Here is a 19,125-nt window from a genome sequence, read left to right as displayed (position 1 = left end):
AAAGAAATCTACAATCACAGTTTCTATGTCAACCCTGAATAAATGTTATTGATATTGAATTCTGTGCAGTTTGCATCACTGTATATATTTTTTTCTAGTAGTGTAGCAGAAGGTTCAGCAAATAGCCCAGTATCTCCTAATCTACAAGAAAAGCCTGTTGGACAGTCTCCTCTTAGATCTCCTTTGAAACGGCAAGAATCAGTTTGTTCTGGTCGACTTGGAAGCACCAAAAGTCTTACTACAGCTTTCTATGGTGATAAGCAGCCTGTTCCAGTCGGTGTACAGTTCAGCAGTGATGTTTCCCGTAGTGATGAAAATGTCTTAGATTCTCCAAAGCAAAGAAGAAGTTTTGGTTCTTTTCCTTATACACCTTCTGCAGACTCAAATTCGTTTCATCAGTATCGTTCTATGGACTCCAGCATGTCAATGGCTGATAGTGAAGCCTACTTCTCGGCTGCTGAGGACTTTGAACCCATCAGCAGTGATGAAGGCCCAGGAACCTATCCTGGGAGGAAAAAGAAGAGAAAACAAGCCAAACAAATTGATTATGGAAGGGGATCAATGTATCACAGTGTAGAAGGACCACTTACTACTACCTGTCATGGAGAAACTAGTCAAGATACAAAATCTGTACCAATAAAGATGCATCCCTCGCAAGCTTCATTTGTCTCTGCTTTGGGAGGAGAGGATGATCTTGTTGAACATATATATATCATAGAAACTGAGAAGGCTCCTGAAAATGAACAAATCACCTCCCAGCAGCCTTTAATGAACTGCTACCAAAGTTACCTCACTCAGTACCAAGTGATTAATTGGTCAGTAAAACATCCAACAAACAAAAGGACCTCCAAATCATCTTTACATAGGCCATTAGATCTCGACACTCCAACTAGTGAAGAAAGTTCCTCATATTTTGAGCAGCTTTCTGTTCCAACTTTTAAGGTAAAAACCACAATGTATTTATTTGTTGATCTACCTATCTACATGTATGTGGAAAAATAAAATGGAAAAAAATCAATAGTAAAAAAAACTTCAATAATTTATGGTAGTTGTCCTAATTCAGATTACCTGGGGGCATTAGCTTACTATAGTAACACAAATATTTATTTGTTTTTGAAACAATAGAATAGTAGAGTTGGGAGGGACCTGGGGGGTCTTCTAGTGCAATGCTCTGCTTTAACACCCACATTAACAGGGTGGATGCTTCATACTTTTAGGGAAAGGCATTTCAAACAGTAGGGGCTATCCTACAGAAGCCTGTCATCCTGTCTGTCTGTCTATCATATGGCATATATGTTTTCGTAGATTTTCACGGGTACAGGTATGCAGGTCTTGGCATGTTCGGGTCTTTTCCCGTGTAAGATTTTACACGTGTAAGATTGTATGTATGTATGTATGTATGGTATTCAGCTTTGTTCGGGTATTTTCCCACGTCATTATAGTTGTGCTTTTAAAGTTGTAGCAACGTTTTGGCAGAATCTCATCTGCCATCATCAGGCTTCTGTATTGTGTTCATATGTCACAGCTGAATACCATACATGTAAGTACCCGCGAAAACTTAAGAAAATATACATGCATACATACATACACACATACATAAATATATAAATATTTATATATATAAAATTTCATCTAGATTAGTAAAACACAATAAAATATAAATGTTAAGAGGATCTATGTTCAAATACCAATATCTAGGCTATCTAACCATGTGATGTGATATCTACAGTTTGATGTGGGATCCCACAGTCACCCTGAAGGGAGGATACCATGCCCCATTTATACTTTATACACAGAGACTTGGCAGATGCCATGGGAGGTGCAAATCCTGTTCAGGATTGTCCACTGCTGGTTTGGTAGCTCAAAGCCTGGCACCTTTTTTGTCCGGTCATTTATATACCTGCTTATGTCTGGGTGTTCAGCGACCCATGTGGCTTTCCATTGGGAATCAATGTTAAAATTGTTGGGCAGATGTTATGCAAGTGCCAGTGGGGGCTTCCTTCCGGTTGATAAATGAGGAAGGTTGGCATGTACCAGTAGGAGTGAATTGTTCACAATTTTTCTGTAGTCATAGTTTCTATTTTAAATGCACTGTTTGTGGGAAAGGAATTCTTAACATGCCTTCTCTAGATGAGTAAGTCAGATAGCAGAGTCAATTCTGGCAAGGCTTGGCCTGATCTTTCTTTCTTCTGTATCATGACCTGTACTTTGAATTGAGCATGGAAGCTTAGTCTCAACTGATACAGATGCTTTAACATTGATATTACTTCTTATGCCACTGTTAATAATTTTATATTAGTTGCAGCTTATCAGATTTCCAAATGCATTCCATGTTACTGCTGTTCAATTGGATAGTGATCAAAGCATATCAGAGTATAATGATCCAAGTAGAGTTGATTTGGCATACCAGCTAGAGCTGGGCAAAAGCCCTCCCCCCCCCTCCCCAGCCTACTTACTGAATAGGAACAAAAAGTCCATGGGAACCCTCAAATCATCCCCTTGTGTGGAGTATAATCCTGTCCAGAGTAAGTACTTGGAACAGTGCCACTCTGTTCTTCAAACATTTATTGATAAGTATTAATTCTCTCTTGGTAGGATTTAATCTCAAGGTTCTTTCACCCCATATAAATGCATATTGTTTCCAGATTAACATAAGATTTCCACATTGAGACTTGGCACAGTGGTTAGAATGAAGTACTGCAGGTTACTTCTGTGGACTGCTGCCTGCCTGCGAAGAATATGATACAATGCACTAGCAAGGTCTAATAGGATCAAAAGAGTGCATTTCCTTCCCATTTATATCTTGAGAAAAGTTATTAAGCAGAGTGATTAGTGCCATTTCTATTTCATAATTAGGTCTGAATGGAATTAAAAAGGATCTAGATAAATGGTTTCTTCTAGAATTTCCCATACAAATAAACTGCAAAGAATGCATTCAAAATAATTTATAATTTCACTGAATCCTTAATGGTGAATTTTTGAAATAAATGTTAAAAATATAGAAAATAACTTCTGTTTCTAAGTGAGTGAACTTACTCATTTGGAATTTAGCATAGTAAAATCTATTTGAATTAGGAATTCATTTTGAAATCTTTTAAGTTCGAACTTGCCACAGGCAACTCAGCTGAATTGTTTATATACATTCATTTGGTACTTTAAATTATATTAATGACATATCAATGCTTAAATTGCCATGCTTGATCATGTAAAAATTTAAAGATAGAAAGGAATATAAAATATTCCAGGACAAAAGATTTATGAAACCTCTCAAAGAGTAATAGCATTTTTTTTTCAGATTGTTAAACAAGGTCTTAAAGCTAATGCTCTACTGGATCGAGGCATGCAGCTTACAGGATCAACTTCTAAGTGAGTAACAAGTTATGATGCATTTGTAATATGTTGAAAGTTAAATTATCCTTTTTACATATTCCAAAGGTGGTGGTATTGATAAAGTTTTGTTCCACAATTTGGGAATATAAAAATAACAGTCCCCTTTAGTGGTGCAGAATATTTGCTGAATATTTGTATCTTATACTACCCTGTTTCCTCCAACAATACTGGCCTCCCCCAATAGGAAGTCCCAGCATGTTTTATAGGCATGAAATGAAATTAAGCCCCTCCCCAAATTAAGGCCTATATTAAAACATGCAAAATGGGGGAATGGCGGGGGCTTGCCATTAGGAAGTACTTTTGTTGCACCCCGGATATGGTGCTGCCTGCGTTGACCCGATCGAAGTGCCCACCAACGCCGAGGTCAACATCCAAGCCGTCGCTGCCCGCCCGAAGATGCAAGGGGGGAATTAAGTCACCCGAAAAGGCGGCCTAGCCATTTTTTGGGGCTCAAAAAAAATAAGACCCGGCCTTATTATATGAGAAACACGGTACAATTGTTCCTGTTAAAAAATAATGAAATGCTGCTCATTTACAGGTGAAACTCAAAAAATTAGAATATTGTGCAAAAGTTCATTTATTTCAGTAATGCAACTTAAAAGGTGAAACTAATATATGAGATAGACTCATTACATGCAAAGCAAGATAGTTCAAGCCGTGATTTGTCATAATTGTGATGATTATGGCTTACAGCTCATGAAAACCCCAAATCCACAATCTCAAGATATTAGAATATTACATGCAATCAATAAAACAAGGATTGTACATAGAACAATATCGGACCTCTGAAAAGTATAAGCATGCATATGTACTCAGTACTTGGTTTGGGCCCCTTTTGCAGCAATTACTGCCTCAATGCGGCGTGGCTTGAAGCTATCAGCCTGTGGCACTGCTGAGGTGCTATGGATGCTTCAATAGCGGCCTTCAGCTCTTCTGCATTGTTTGGTCTCATGTCTCTCATATTTCTCTTGGCAATGCCCCATAGATTCTCTATGGGGTTCAGGTCAGGCGAGTTTGCTGGTCAATCAAGCACAGTAATCCCATGGTCATTGAACCAAGTTTTGGTGCTTTTGGCAGTGTGGGAGGTGCCAAGTCCTGCTGGAAAATGAAGTCAGCATCCCCATAAAGCTCATCTGTGGAAGGAAGCATGAAGTGATCCAAAATCTCCTGGTAGATGGCTGCATTGACCTTGGACTTAATGAAGCACAGTGGACCAACACCAGCAGACGACATGGCTCCCCAAATCAACAGAGACTGTGGAAACTTCACACTGGACTTCAAGCATCTTGCAGTGTGTGCCTCTCAATTCTTCCTCCAGACTCTGGGTCCTTGGTTTCCAAATGAGATGCAAAAGTTGCTCTCATCAGAAAGAGGACTTTGGACCACTGAGGAACAGACCAGTTCTGTTTTTCTTTAGCCCAGATAAGACACTTCTGACATTTGTTGTTCAGGAGTGGCTTGACAAGAAGGGATCGACATTTGAAGCCCATGTCCAGGATCCGTCTGTGTGTGGTGGCTCTTGATGCACTGACTCCAGCCTCAGTCCACCTCCTTGTGAAAGTCCCCAACACTTTTGAATGGCCTTTTCCTTACAATCCTCTCCAGGCTGCGGTCATCCCTGCTACTTGTGCACCTTTTTCTTCCACACTTTTCCCATCCACATAACTTTCTATTAATGTGCTTTGATACAGCACTTTGGGAACATCCAACTTCTTTTGCAATTACCTTTTGAGGCTTTCCCTCCTTATGAAGGGTGTCAATGATGGTTTTCTGAACAACTATCAGGTCAGCAGTCTTTCCCATGATTGTGATTCCTACTGAACCAGACTGAGAGACCATTTAAAGGCTCAGGAACCCTTTGCAGGTGTTATGGCTTAATTAGCTGATTAGTGTGGGACACTTTGAGCCTAGAATATTGAACTTTTTCACAATATTCTAATTTTCTGAGATTTTCTGGATTTAGGGTTTTCATGAGCTGTAAGCCATAATCATCTCAATTATGACACATCACGGCTTGAACTATCCTGCTTTGCATGTAATGAGTCTATCTCATATATTAGGTTCACCTTTTAAGTTGCATTACTGAAATAAATGAACTTTTGCACAATATTCTAATTTTTCGAGTTTCACCTGTATTTGCACTGAGTTTTCACCCTATAGAAATATTCTAAGTTGCTGATTCTTATAAGCTTATTTTGTTTTCTGACTATTCTGAACATTTTTCAGATTCAGTAATATTTATTAGACTAGCTTTTTTGAAAGTTTGAAAAGTCAGCTTTTGAGGTTTTTAATGGAAAGTTATATTAATTCATAAAATGTCTAAGAAATTATGAAGCTTATGTAGGACTTAATTGATATGATGAAATGTGTAGTATGCTATAGCTTGCTAAGGATAGCAGAAACATGATGAAAAGTATTTATGAACATTGTCTTACATTTCTTGTGCCTATCAAATAGTTTCTGTACTATGCTTAAGAAAAACTCCTTGCTTTAAAATGTTTTTGGCATGCAAAAAACCTGATGAATTGCTGTTTAATCATTTAAAATTTAATCCATATATCGTTTTGAAATATTTTTGTTTATAGTTGATGAAGAGGTCTTCATTATATACAGTTTGTTTACAATGATGAACCAACATATATTTTCAAAAAAAGAGTAGCATTAATTTGATGCCAGAAATGTTTATCATTTAAGACATTCTAGTACTTGAAGCTGGTTCTCATAATAATTATAGAAATATAACATCTACCATCTTCTTATACCAAAATTGCTTATTGGAGGATATATCTTGTAAATATAATATTAGATAATGCATTTATGTCTCTGATTCTGTGAACTGGTAGGATGCATTTTATGTGTTTGTAAAAAAAAATTAAACTACAGATAGAAAAAAAATTAAAATTAGTTCAAACTAGTGACATGAGAAAGCATCGATTCAGTGCTTGGTTCTATTGTCTTCTGGATACTTATTCGTGTTATTACTTTGTTTTTGTGTGAAAGCTTATTACTTTTCAAATTAGGATACACTTTCTTCATTTACTGCACTTATCATAAGTAGATCATAGTATCCTGAAAAGATGGTTAGGTAAATAATCTTTTCCAACAAATTCTATTGTGGCAAGTAATCAGCAAAAAAGTTCAATTAAAAATTTAATATTTTGTTTCCCACTTATTTATTTAGCACTCCATATACTCCTTTGGAAAAGAAAATCCTTGTTAATACAGATGATGAAACTGTAACAGAGGAATGGACTCTTGATCATCCAGTTTGTCAAACCAGAACAACGGCTATTGTTGAAGTAAAAGGAACTGTGGATATAGTTCTTAGTCCTCTTGTAGCAGAAGTTTTAGACAGGTATTTCTTAGTTTCAAGAGCTATATGCACATAATATGGTTGTCATATTTCTTCTTGGCCTGGGAAAGTACAAACATATGTTGTCTGAATCAGATGTGAATAAAGAGTCTTTTCAATATTTTTTTTTCCTGCAGCCTCATGTGTTATGTCTTCTCTTGCATTACCGGATATATGTGGCCATATAAGCCAGTATGATAGTAAAGAGACATAGGTCCATGTAAGCCATGGAAACTTACTAGGTGACTTTGATGTCACCCAGCCTTTTTTAGCCCAACCTACTTCACCAATTTGCCATTACATGGATAAAACAAAATGCGATAACATTTAATATTTCTTGATCTCCTGTCTTAAAAAAATATTACTTATAGGCCAAACAAAACCATTATTAAGGCTGTACTTGAACTTTCAGCAAAGAGCTTATTCTAGGTAGATATTAGGGGGAAAAACAAGCCACTATGTGGAAAAACATTTCTTCATATTTTCCCCATTTTTCCCCTGCCTCTTCTCCCAAAAATCCCTATCATTTTCTTCCTGGAAGGCACCAGCAATGTAAGAGAAATTGAGGCAAGAGAAAGCGACTAGCATAAATATACTTGAGCTCCTTAATCAGGTATAGACAGACAGAAAGCTTTTATCTGGCCAGGTGGCCATTCAGAATCTAAAAACCAATTCTGTTTAGAAAATATCAGTTGTATAGTAGCAAAATTGTTGAAGAGGTTTCTGCTGTCCAGTCATTTTTGACTCTATTGGGTACTCATCTCCGTTTCTTAGCCAAGGGAGCCAGCATTTTCCAAAGACATTTCCATGGTCATGTAGCCAGCATGACTATGAGCCAAGGCGCATGAAACACTTCCCACTATTTATGTAGTTGCATTTGTATGCTTTTGAACTGCTATGTGGGTCGGAGCTAGGGCAGTTAATGGGAGCTCATCCTGTCAAGTGGCACTTGTGTCTCAAACCCAGGCTGTCAGCTTTCTAGTTGAGAAGCTCAGCATTTTTAACCACTGAGCCATTGCATCCTTCCCTTATTAATGTGGTACACATTAATAAATCCCAAACTGATTTAATGTGGCCCTAACACATAATCTTTTTTTTAATTCCCTATGGTTGTTTAAGGTAAGAGGAACAAAAGAATACAGAGTATAATTTGATAAAACAAAGGAATTGGCATTTTGGGTTATACCAGTTCATTGATTGATATAATTTCATTTTCACAAATTAACTTTTTAATGTTTTTAAAATGTTTTTCATGCAAGCTACCAAAGCCATTGGGAGATTAGGTAGTGGACAACTTTAATAATAAATAAAACTATTGGTGCTTCCCTTACATTGACAAATCCTGAAATTTCTGCTACCTGCTTATTTATTCATTAAATTTATTTGCTGCCCATCTAGCTATCAAGTGAATCTGGATGGCTTACAGATTATTAATAACAATATAGACTATTAGAAGTTTAAAAGTATTAAAACATTGGACATTGAAATTTAAAACAGCATTTTTTGCTTAGGAGGAAAACTTAATAGCAATAGCACTTATATTCCGCTTCATAGTGCTTTCATAACCTTCTCTAAGCAGTTTAAAGAGTCAGCATATTGCCCCCAATAATCTGGGTCCTCATTTTACCGAACTCGGAATGATGGAAGGCTGAGTCAACTTTGAACCGATCAGGATCAAATTGCCGAACTGCTGGCAGCCGGAAGTCAGCAGAAGTAGCCTGCAGTACTGCATTCTGTGCACTGCGCCATCATGGCTCTTAATACATGTGTAAATGTAATCATTTTTAAAAAATAAATTTTATGGATGCATTTATTATAAATAACTTCAAAGTTTTAGATATGTTAATTTGGCTATATTTTTCCTCAAGCCTTTTATAAAGGGACAAGTAGATAAAATCTTACTTGAAGCCTGCTTTCAACATATATTTTGGACTAATTTTTCCTATAGGTATATTGAAGCAATGGTGCACTGTGCCAGCACACGTCATGCAGCAGCCATTGTGGATGGTTTGCATTGTAAGGTTGTCAGAGAAGCTGTCCAGAATAAAAAAACATCATTTTCAGAAAATGTATGTATAATTGTCTAATTAAATTTCTTATTATTGCAAAGGTTTATTATTTTCATATAGCCTTTTGCCCTCCCAAAATGTGCTTTGGCTTTTTTTTCTTATTTGGCTAACTAAACAACAACAGAATAATCATATTGTATATTTAGTCCTGAAAGATGAGACAGAAAGAAAAGCTTTGTTTCAAGAGATGGGGTGGAAGAGGAATACATTATATTTACTCCATTTATTTTTTATAAATAAGCATATGCTATAATACATAAGCAAAGAAAAATTGCTTTACACAAGTAAAGAAAAATAATTCTCCTATTAGCAAAAACAGAAAAACTTAACTGCCAAAATGGAGAAAGAGGCAAAAATATGTGGGTTCCAGAGAGAAAAGGATGGGTGGAGGAGAGAATATAAAACAAAATGGAAGATTTATGGAATTACATTTAAAATATTCTATTGTCTAAAAGAATTAGGACTTCTTGAATTTAGAGCATATATAGAGGCACTTATTTCTATTGCTATCAAATGAATGTGTAGAAGAAAAGACATGATACTATTCTGAAACAGTAAAACTGTAACTTTAAATTAAAGTCCTTTTAGATTTTATTGTTCTCTTGCCTATTTTTTTGAACCAGACATGTCAGTCCTAGGCCAAGTATCACACTTGATCCAAAACAGTTGAACATATCTCATTTAAATCTTAACTGCAACATGTACTGCTGTTCTTCTGTTTTAAAGCTATCTTCTAAACAAGATGTAAGAGGAACAAAAATTGAAACCCCAGCTACTGGAACAACTCAAGTAAAGACACAAGCCAATGTTTTTCTCAAACAAGACAATGTGACTATTAAAGGCCTACAAGCCAATGTTACAGTACCTAAGGTAATTAACAGTTTGACCGAGTAGTCTTGGAAAATGCACTAAACCTTAGCAAGAATTGTCTTGAAAGTTGGAAGACATTATTTTGTGCAGATTTAGGCTAGGTGAAGGACCCAGGTTTCTGACACCTTCGCTATTTAAAAAAGACAACTACCTAATCTGGATCCTAAGAGAAGAACACTAATATGTTGAAGAGAAGCATAGGCATGAAATTATTTGAAGCTATGAATCATGGTCATTGTAATTGTAGTACCTGTGTCAATGTCAAAATTGGCCAGTGGGAAAATGGTAATCAACCTTGGTATGGATTCCTTCATTGTCTCCAAAACTTCAAGATGAAATATAGGTAGTCCTCGTCTTATGACCACAATTGATTCCAAAATTTGTTAAGTGAGATATCTGTTAAGTGAATTTTGCCCCATTTTACAACCTTTCTTGTCTCAGTTGTTAAGCGATAAGTTAGTAACACATTTGTTAATTGAATCTGGCTTTCCCAATGACTTTGCTTGTCAGAAGGTTACAAAAGGTGATCACATGACCTTGGGACATAGCATAAATATGAATCAGTTGCCAAGCATCTGAATTTTGATCACATGATCATGGGAATGCTGCAATGGTTGTAACTGAAAAACTGTCATAAGTCACTTTTTTAGTGCCGTTGTAACTTTCAGCGGTCACTAAATGAACTGTTGTAAGTTGAGGACTACCTGTACTACATAATGTATTAGTTGGAACAACAACTAAGGCACATTTAGCCAATTGCAAATACAGGTAACTTTCTTCCTTGGAGTGTCAGTACTTATCCAGGAAAGTGATTAATACGTCAAGGTACTACTGGTCCAAAGTAGTACTTACAAAGATTCAAGATGTTTATGACTAAATAAAGAAAATATGGATGAGTCAGGAACATTTTATTTCTAGTAAGGAATAGTAAATAGTATTCTAGTAAAGAATAGGTCCATACTGGTTCCATGCAACAATGTAGAAAAGAATTTCATGGCTGACCATAATTGAACCCAAAGAATGTTAAGGATGTTTTTTCCCAAATACTAGTTGTACTTTCAATAATTTATCAATCTCCCATAATATGTCAGTTGTGCTTATCCTAATTCAATGACAAAATGTGCAACCTGAATGTTGATAACATCTCTTTAGATAACGTGGTGCTCATGCTTTCATGAAATTTTGAAAAATATTTGTTGAGTGAAAAAACACCTGATTTGTATGTCTCTTCTTAAATCTATGGAATAACTTTTCTAGGTAAATTTATGCTTGCTTCAAGCATCAATTGAAGAATCATCAGGGACAGCCATAGCCAAAAATGTAACTCATGTTTCTTTAGTGGCTTTGTGCTTTGATAGGATTGCCACACAAGTCCGTATGAACAGGTAAGACAACATTTTTAATAAGTCATACCTTAGTTACATTTTTAATAGGAGATTCAACATTGTGACAAAAACATTGCTTCAGGACTCTTCTTCATCTCTATGGGGTCCATATAGTTCAGATTTGGTCTGTATAATACAGTTTTTTTAAATTTTTTGTTAAATGATATGGGGCAGATTTATAATGTAAATGAGTAACAAATTCCTTCAGTTATACATATGTATTCATCTAACAAAATGAAATTCAATGTAGAGAAAAGTAAAGTCCTACACTTAGGCAAGAAAAACCAAAAGTACACATATAGACTGGGTGAAACCAGGTTCAATAGCAGTAACCTTGAGAGGGATCTTGGAGTCTTAGTGGACAACCAGCTAAATATGAGCCAGTAGTGTGCAGCAGCAGCCAAAAAAGCTAATGCAATCCTAAATTCATTAACAGAGGGATACAATCAAGATCAAGTGAGGGACTAATATTACAAAGCCTTAGTAAGACCTCACCTAGAGTACTGAATCCAGTTTTGGTCACCATATTATAAAAACATGTTGAGACTCCAGAAAAAGTGCAGAGAAGAGCAACCAGGATGATTAGGGGACTGGAGACTAAAACATATAAAGAACTGTTACAGGAACTGGGCTTGCTACTCCAATATTTGAGGGGCTGCCACAGAGAGGAAGGGGTCAAGCTATTTTCTAAAGTACCCGAAGGCCAGACAAGGAATAATGGATGAAAACTGAACAAGGAGAGATTTAACCTGGAAATAAGGAGAAACTTTCTGACAGTGTGAATAATCAACCAATGGAACAGCTTGCCCTCGGAAGTTGTGGGAGCATCATCACTTGAAACTTTCAAGAGATTGGACTCTTTGGACTCTTTGTCATTTGTCAGAAATGATGTAGGGTCTCCCGCTTGGGTGGGGGGTTGGACTAGATAACCTACAAGGTCCCTTCCAACTCTGATTATCTGTTATCTATATTAATAAAAATATTTTTGTTAGCAAACAAAAGAGGTATTTAAATTACTGATACAAGAAACTGCATTTTGTGAGATGTCTCAAATATTTCTTTTCTTTTTTAATTAAAAGAGGTGTGGTTGAAGAGAATAATACAAACGGTACAGAAACTAGGAGAGGTTCTGTAACTTTTGAGAAGTATATCCATTCCAATAAAATGCAACCCCAATCCTCTGGCTCTCTACGATCAAATGCTGGAGCAGAAAAAGGAAAAGAAATTGCAGCTAAACTTAATATTCATCGTATTCATGGGCAACTCAGAGGCTTAGATACTTCAGGTAAGCCTTTTTGTAATGCTAATTTGGCAGTGCTTTACTACGAAAATCTTATTAAAACTAGAATATATCTTATTAAGAATATATCTTATATATGCAAGAATCCCCCCTATTTTTATTTTAGTTGAAAAAAGTTAAAATACAAAACTCCAAAATTAAAAACAAACAAAAAGACACAGAACAAGACATTTAAAAAAGGTTCATTAAAGAAGAAAAAAAATCCAACATATACACATATATTATTCCTCCTAGTTTCATACTGATTAATAAATTACTAAAATATTGTTTTTCTTGTGAAACAGACCCCCAACAATTTTAAACTACAAAATCTATCTGCAGTTTATTGACATGTCATCTTTATACTATATTAATGACAAAATAATTAACAGGAAAAACAATAATAATAAAAAAGGCAAAATTAGTTTCAAAACCAAATAACGAAACTCTTAAATTAATCAATTTTTGAACTTTTAGAAAATTTATCATGACATTTTGTCAATCCCAGTTACTCATCCCAAGAGTTAAGAGTAATTCATCTTTAATTAAATATCCATATTTTGTTTCTTAATAGCAATTAATTAATATTAACAATATTAACAGTTAATATTAACAAGTAATAACAATTGTTGTCTAATTAAATATAATAAATTCAATTTTTACAATCGGTCTTTCTTTCTAACCAAGTTCAGATGAAGGTGGTTTCCGATTAATTGTGATAAATCCATTTGCCCAATCTTCTCCAGTTCTCCTGGGGAAAACCAATTTGCTACTTCTCCATTTACTCAGGTATCTGCTATTGTAAGTGTTCAGGCCTGAACTTCAAAGAAGTGTATGCAATCAGTTCAGTTAGTTCTATGTCTATATATGTCATGCCCTTGTTGGAATCTGATTCAGAGGAGGAGGCTGAGCAGCTAACGGAGTGGGAGTGTGGCTCCATTGGCTGTGGGAGAAACTGGGGAAGGGCAAAGGCTGGCTGGGCAGATCAGGGGTGAGGTAGAGCAAGGGAGAGGGAATTCAGAAGAAGACCCATGCCCACCCTCTCTTCATCCTGGGGTACGCAGGGAGGAACGGAGAAAGGAGCAACATGAGTTGCGTGGCTTACGGGGGAGGAAAGGGCCCTGATTCCCTTCATTAGCTGCAGCTGGGGAAAACAATGTTTAAAAAGGAAGCTGCGCACAGCAAAGTTGTTGGGAGCAAATTGTGAATTATTTGGTATCGTTGAGGCTTATCTGGATTCCTGACGTCTTCCCAACTGTGTGTGTTTTGCTGGGCTTTCAAGTCTGCAATTCCTTTTCCTGCCCTGTCAAGTTAATTACTGCAGCGTGGTTTGTGTGGATTTTTATTTCCAGTTTGTATGTACTTTGTTTTGGACTCAATTTCCTCCACTTAAAGACTGTTCTTGGGTGAGTTTTTTTCTCCAGCCGAAGGTAACCTGGACATTGGGGGCAAAGTTGGAGTTATTAAAAGGTCATTTCTTGCTTATTTGACTGTATTGCCTTTGTGCCACGCCCCAGGTCGTCACACTATAACTAATATCTCTTTCCAATGAGTCTGTAGCAGTGGTGGTGTGCTACCAGTTTGGACTGGTTTCGCCAAACCGGTAGTAAAAGATGACAATCAGCTGAGAGGAGGGGGAAAAAATCCTCCATCAGCTGAGAGGAAAAAGAAGAGAAAGCTTAGGCTGAGGCAAAGATATTTTCTGGATATTTGATCCATGATTAAAAGAGAAATTGCAAAAAGAACTTAAAATATTTTGCTAATTAAAAATGTAAAAAACCTGTGATGAGAGTCCATTATTAATGTAAATCAAATGAAAGCATTTTCCCTATCCGAGAATATGCTGTGTTTCCTTTTTGGGAAAGCGAAACTTATTCAAGAAAACAATATAAATCAAAAGGAAATAGGAAAAAAAATCTAGAGTCTAGCAGGGTGTTGAAATAAATCAGAATTCAACCAACCTGTCAATGTTAAAGATAAAAAGCAGAGTAAAACAGAAAATTCAAAAGTTGAAACCCAGGCATACGTAAGAAAATGAACTGCTGAGAGGAAAATGGACCGGTGACTTTCCGACCACTTCAAGAGAAACTGGAATCTTCAAGACACTCCTGCCCAGGTGGGTCCACAACCATCCAAAGCCATCTTGGATCATTCCTAAGTTTCCCATTGAAATCCAGAGAGCAACACTGCTAGGGAACCAGTTTTTGGCAGCAAAATCAGCTGATCGTCAGGAAGAGAGAAAAAAATCCAAGTCTTATTTCTTTGAGAATGTTTTTGGCTTGTCTTTCCAGAACTTGGAAAGGAACTATTTCATCTTATAAGAAGAAATGTTAGAACCTTTCCTGCTCTAGCTCCAGAGAAATACTGATGCCAGATCATGTATTCTGCTGTAGAAAAAAGATTGCTTCTAGAACAGAGGTCGCCTTTTGGACCTCAGGGACCACCAAACGCATAATTTCAAATACCGCGGACCACTAATATGAATTTTGACTGACGAGGGCTTGTGATGTTGGTGGAAAAGTCGGTCCCATATTCCAGAACTGCAGTAGTCACAGGACTGTGCACCGGCCTGCCATGGACGAGCTGCTCCAGGATGACCAAAGGGCCAGTCTTGTGACTACTGCAGCTCTGGAATATGGGACCAGCCCTTGGTGGGGTTGGAAATCTCTGCCATAGGGACTAGCACCTATAATGTGCAAATTTGTGGGTGGTGCAACATGCAAAAAGCAACGCAGCCTTCGCCACCCAGGACGAGGTAATGGTGCTGTTGCAGCAAGAGGGGGCTGGCAGCACAGGCGGGCCATGTGGGCGGCACAGCCTTGTGTTCCTGCACAGCCTGGATTGTTCTGGGCGGTACTTTGGGGGGGATATTTCTCTGTGGACCACCAAAATTTTCTCATGGACCACCAGTGGGCTGTGGCTCACCGCTTGGCAACCACTATTCTAGAAAGTCCAGTGCACTGTAGTTTTTAATTGAAATAAAAACTCTTTCCAATCAAATTCTCTCTCTTTTTTTTTACATTGCAGATATGGGAATCTGTGCCATAACAGCCATTCCATTTGAAAAATCAAAAGTTCTTTTCACTTTGGAAGAGTTGGATGATTTTTCTTTTGTAGATGAAACTGATCATCAGGTAGTTCAAGATATAACACGAATTGGGCCTAGCCAAGAAAAATGGGGCTGGATAATGTTTGAATGTGGAATTGAAAATCTGACAATAAAAGGTAAATAATCTTTCAACATGTTTAATATATGATAACACTGTAAACATTATAAAGAAACTGATATTTTCTATGTTTGTATATCCACAGGTGGTAGGCAAAGTGGCGCTGTATTGTATAATGCATTTGGGAATATAAGTAAATCTATAGCTACTGACAGAGGTGGATTTCTTGCATCCAATAATTCTTCAGATTCTCCAACTGGCAGTGGTTACAATACTGATGTGTCTGAAGAAATTCTCCACTGTGATTGCATTAGTGCTGGTTCTGATACTCGTTCAAATTCAGTTTCTGATGAGCATGTAAGACAGTTTTAAAATAGTCTTTGGACCATTGCTAGCTGTTACTATTATGACAATATAATATTTTCCAATTTGCTAAATTAAACTGTTTTTCAATCTGATTTATTTTTCTGGGAAAATAAGTAATTTGCACGCATGTTTTATTAAAAAAAAGTCATGCCTTTTTTTTGCAGGTGACACAATAAGCTTCCATCTTAAAAAGAAATTTAAGAAACCTTTGACCATCCACTATGGACTAGTCTTGCTCTTTTTCTTCTTTATTACTCTTATTTAGGATGAAGGGGTTGAATCTGATGAACTAAAAAAGGATAATCCTTTAAGGCCACCCCCACCTGATTCTTGCAGCATGAAACTGACAATCAAAGAAATCTGGTTCAGTTTTGCAGCTCCAACAAATGTTCGTTCACCTGCCCATATATTTTCAAGGTGTGTTGAATTCCATTTCACATTATTTGAACTTTGGTCAATGGACTGTAGTATATTTTATTGTCTGATATATAAAGCATCTATAATCTGCATGGAGCTCACATATAAATTCATATAAATTTAATTTATTGAGTTCATTGTGTATTTTTAATCTAGAGTAGATACCAACATTTTTTGAGAATGTGTGCTAGGCATTTCTACGTAAAATATATTTTATGTAACTAGACAGGTACATTTTTAGAGTTATAATTTTGTTGCTGAATGAGAACAATCTATATATATATAAATACGAAATACCGCTCATACATCATCACAAAATCTCCAGAACTGTAAAGCATACAAACTTGAAATTTGGACGTATGTTCCTCTTGGCTTCTAGGTGCTCATTAAGAAAGGATTTTTCAAAATGACCGTCAGAGCATTAGTATTTCATATATTATTATTAACACTCTCTGATGCTAAATAATTCTAGTCCCCCTCCCCACCTGAAAACAAATCTGTTCCAAATGCAAAACAAGCAGAGGAGAGGAGCTTCAGTTTTAGTTTCACAGCAGCAACCAACTTTAGTATAGAACAGTTGAGCTAAGCCACGCCCAGGCTCCTTGCTGTCTACTTATTAACACAGCAAACACTGTTTTAGTTTCCAAACAGCCCTGAACTTTCTCACACACTGACAGGACACTAGCCAGATGAATACCGATGGATACTGGTAGGCAGAGGCAGATTTCCCCCCCGCTTTATTTTCCTCGCCAAAAGCTAAGCCTGATCACATAATTTCGTAGCGAAGCATGGGTATCCAGCTAGTACTAGGCTAAAATTACAAATTGAAATATTTATGTTAATAGATACAGTTTAAAATTTTTAAAATTCTTTATACACTTGAATAGTTCAATCTTTTTTGTGTTTGTTATGATTAGGGTAAAGTTCAGGTATCGGTTCTTTTAAATACTTGAATGATTCAGACTGATAACTTTTTATTCCAAAGTGTGGAGTGTGCTATTTTGAACTAAGATCTCATTATTAATATGTCTCTGTAATTGCAATTAACTTTGTGTATAACCATGCAGTTTGTGATACTTTTACTCTTTTACTGTTTTAAATATTTTTACCTAAACTCATTTAATATTAGTTTTGTCTTTGATTGCAATAGTCATAATATAAATATTGTTTTTTATACCTACTGTAAGTACCTAGTCTTAACATTTGTTATCCTGTATGTACAAATGAAAATTGAAAATTGTTATGGTGATTGATATTTCTATAAAAGTACTCAAATTATGCACTGATAATTTCACCTAGTTTTATAATGTAAGAAACCAACCAAGGTCAGAGAGCATGAAGGACCCCAAGATATTTAAATTAATTCCTTGTATAGTTATAGATTATTATGGATATTAAAGAACATGTATAAAATTATGTAACTGATGCTCAATTTCTCTTGCATATCCAACTGTTTTATAATTCATCTTTTTTCTAATGTTGTAGGCAACTGAATCTTCTGAGTACTGCAACTCCAGCCATTGGGGCTTGGCTTGTTCCTATTGATCAAGTAAAGTCTTCTTTAAACAAATTAGAAACAGAGGGAACCTTGCGTGTTTGTGCTGTTATGGGATGCATAATGACAGAAGCCTTAGAAGTAAGTATCTATTAAGAGAAAGAGTTTGGATATATAATGCAAAGACTTAACACTTGAGAAGTGTACGATACTGGGAAAAGTAAAGAGAAGGTGACCAGCAGCCAGATTAAAAAAACGATTTAGCAAGGAAAAGAATATCATACTTCTGTAAAATGCATTCAGTTATCTCTATAAGGCACAGAATGTTCCCTTTAAACCCCATTTCTTAACCTTTAGTTTTGAAACGCACACACAATAGCAATATAATATTATTAAAGGATGATCATGAAAACTAATAAAGTTCTAAATAATTTTGTACTTAGTTTTTTTGCTAAAAATAGACTGTTAGCATGTGTGTATAAATATTAGCCACAATACTGGATTGTGAACAAATATTGAGTGATAGAACTAATATAGCTAATTGCTTTTACGTATTCAGAATAAAAGTGTACACTTTCCTTTGAGAAGCAAGTACAACAAGCTCACAAGATTATCTCGTTATCTACAAGAAAATCCTTCCTGTCTGCTGTGCAATATACTTCACCATTATCTTCATCAAGCAACTTTTTCCATTATTGAGGAAGCAACCATGGTAAGTTACTGCTTAAGAATATGTCTGATTAAAAAAAAATACTCAAAAAGGAAAGTTCTTTCATACTGTGATCTATATTTATACAATATTCTTTACTAATTGCAATTTCTATTAAAATGTGTATAAATCTCTTGTGACATACCTGGCCATTTAATAATAACTGCTAATTGCTAATAAGAAACTGGCAGCATCCAGAGAAAAACAGAAGTCAAAGAAACAAAAACAGAATAGAAACTTAACAAAGAAGCATTGTTAATACGTTCAGAAAACCCCTATGTATGTAAACATATTTTATTTTATTATATTATTATAAGCGCAAACATGAATATTTTATTGTGTTTTTGGTCAACATAACTTTTTAAATTTGTTTTATTGTTATACTTATTATTTTGATATAGTGATATTTATGTAGTGTTGAGTACATTCTAATATAGTCAATGCTACATAAACACTCTGTTTTATTTTTTACTTTTAATGGTCTCAGTTTTATCACTTTATTGTGATTTAAAATGTTGATATTAATAAGCATAAGATTAGCTATTATATCCAAGAATTTAAGAGCTGCAAAGTATATAAAAAATATTTGTTGCACAATAAAAGTTTCTATTTTACGGTGATTACTT

General features: G+C 35.8%; 1 protein-coding gene across 13 annotated transcripts in view; it reads left to right on the top strand.

The window, feature by feature from the left end:
- The window catches only part of BLTP1 (bridge-like lipid transfer protein family member 1), a 142,234-nt gene that overhangs the window by 62,099 nt on the left and 61,010 nt on the right, over positions 1–19,125 (top strand). For 12 of the 13 annotated variants that reach the window (XM_087963167.1, XM_087963174.1, XM_087963173.1 and 9 more), the window contains 12 exons: positions 99–942; positions 3,296–3,366; positions 6,572–6,745; positions 8,691–8,811; positions 9,538–9,681; positions 10,939–11,066; positions 12,146–12,351; positions 15,373–15,570; positions 15,658–15,869; positions 16,144–16,295; positions 17,781–17,931; positions 18,350–18,502. In XM_087963167.1, coding sequence (XP_087819293.1) covers positions 99–942; positions 3,296–3,366; positions 6,572–6,745; positions 8,691–8,811; positions 9,538–9,681; positions 10,939–11,066; positions 12,146–12,351; positions 15,373–15,570; positions 15,658–15,869; positions 16,144–16,295; positions 17,781–17,931; positions 18,350–18,502 — 2,554 coding nt within the window. The remainder of the gene's footprint in view (positions 1–98; positions 943–3,295; positions 3,367–6,571; positions 6,746–8,690; positions 8,812–9,537; positions 9,682–10,938; positions 11,067–12,145; positions 12,352–15,372; positions 15,571–15,657; positions 15,870–16,143; positions 16,296–17,780; positions 17,932–18,349; positions 18,503–19,125) is intronic. The other variant, XM_087963165.1, reaches the window with a different exon arrangement.

Source organism: Notechis scutatus, chromosome 4 (genome assembly GCF_049901735.1).
Source record: "Notechis scutatus isolate UNSWTSFEM ecotype Mainland chromosome 4, rNotScu1.2, whole genome shotgun sequence".
Lineage (NCBI taxonomy): Eukaryota > Metazoa > Chordata > Lepidosauria > Squamata > Elapidae > Notechis > Notechis scutatus.
Note: the sequence above shows the minus strand (reverse complement) of the source record. Positions and strands in the feature narration are given on the sequence as shown.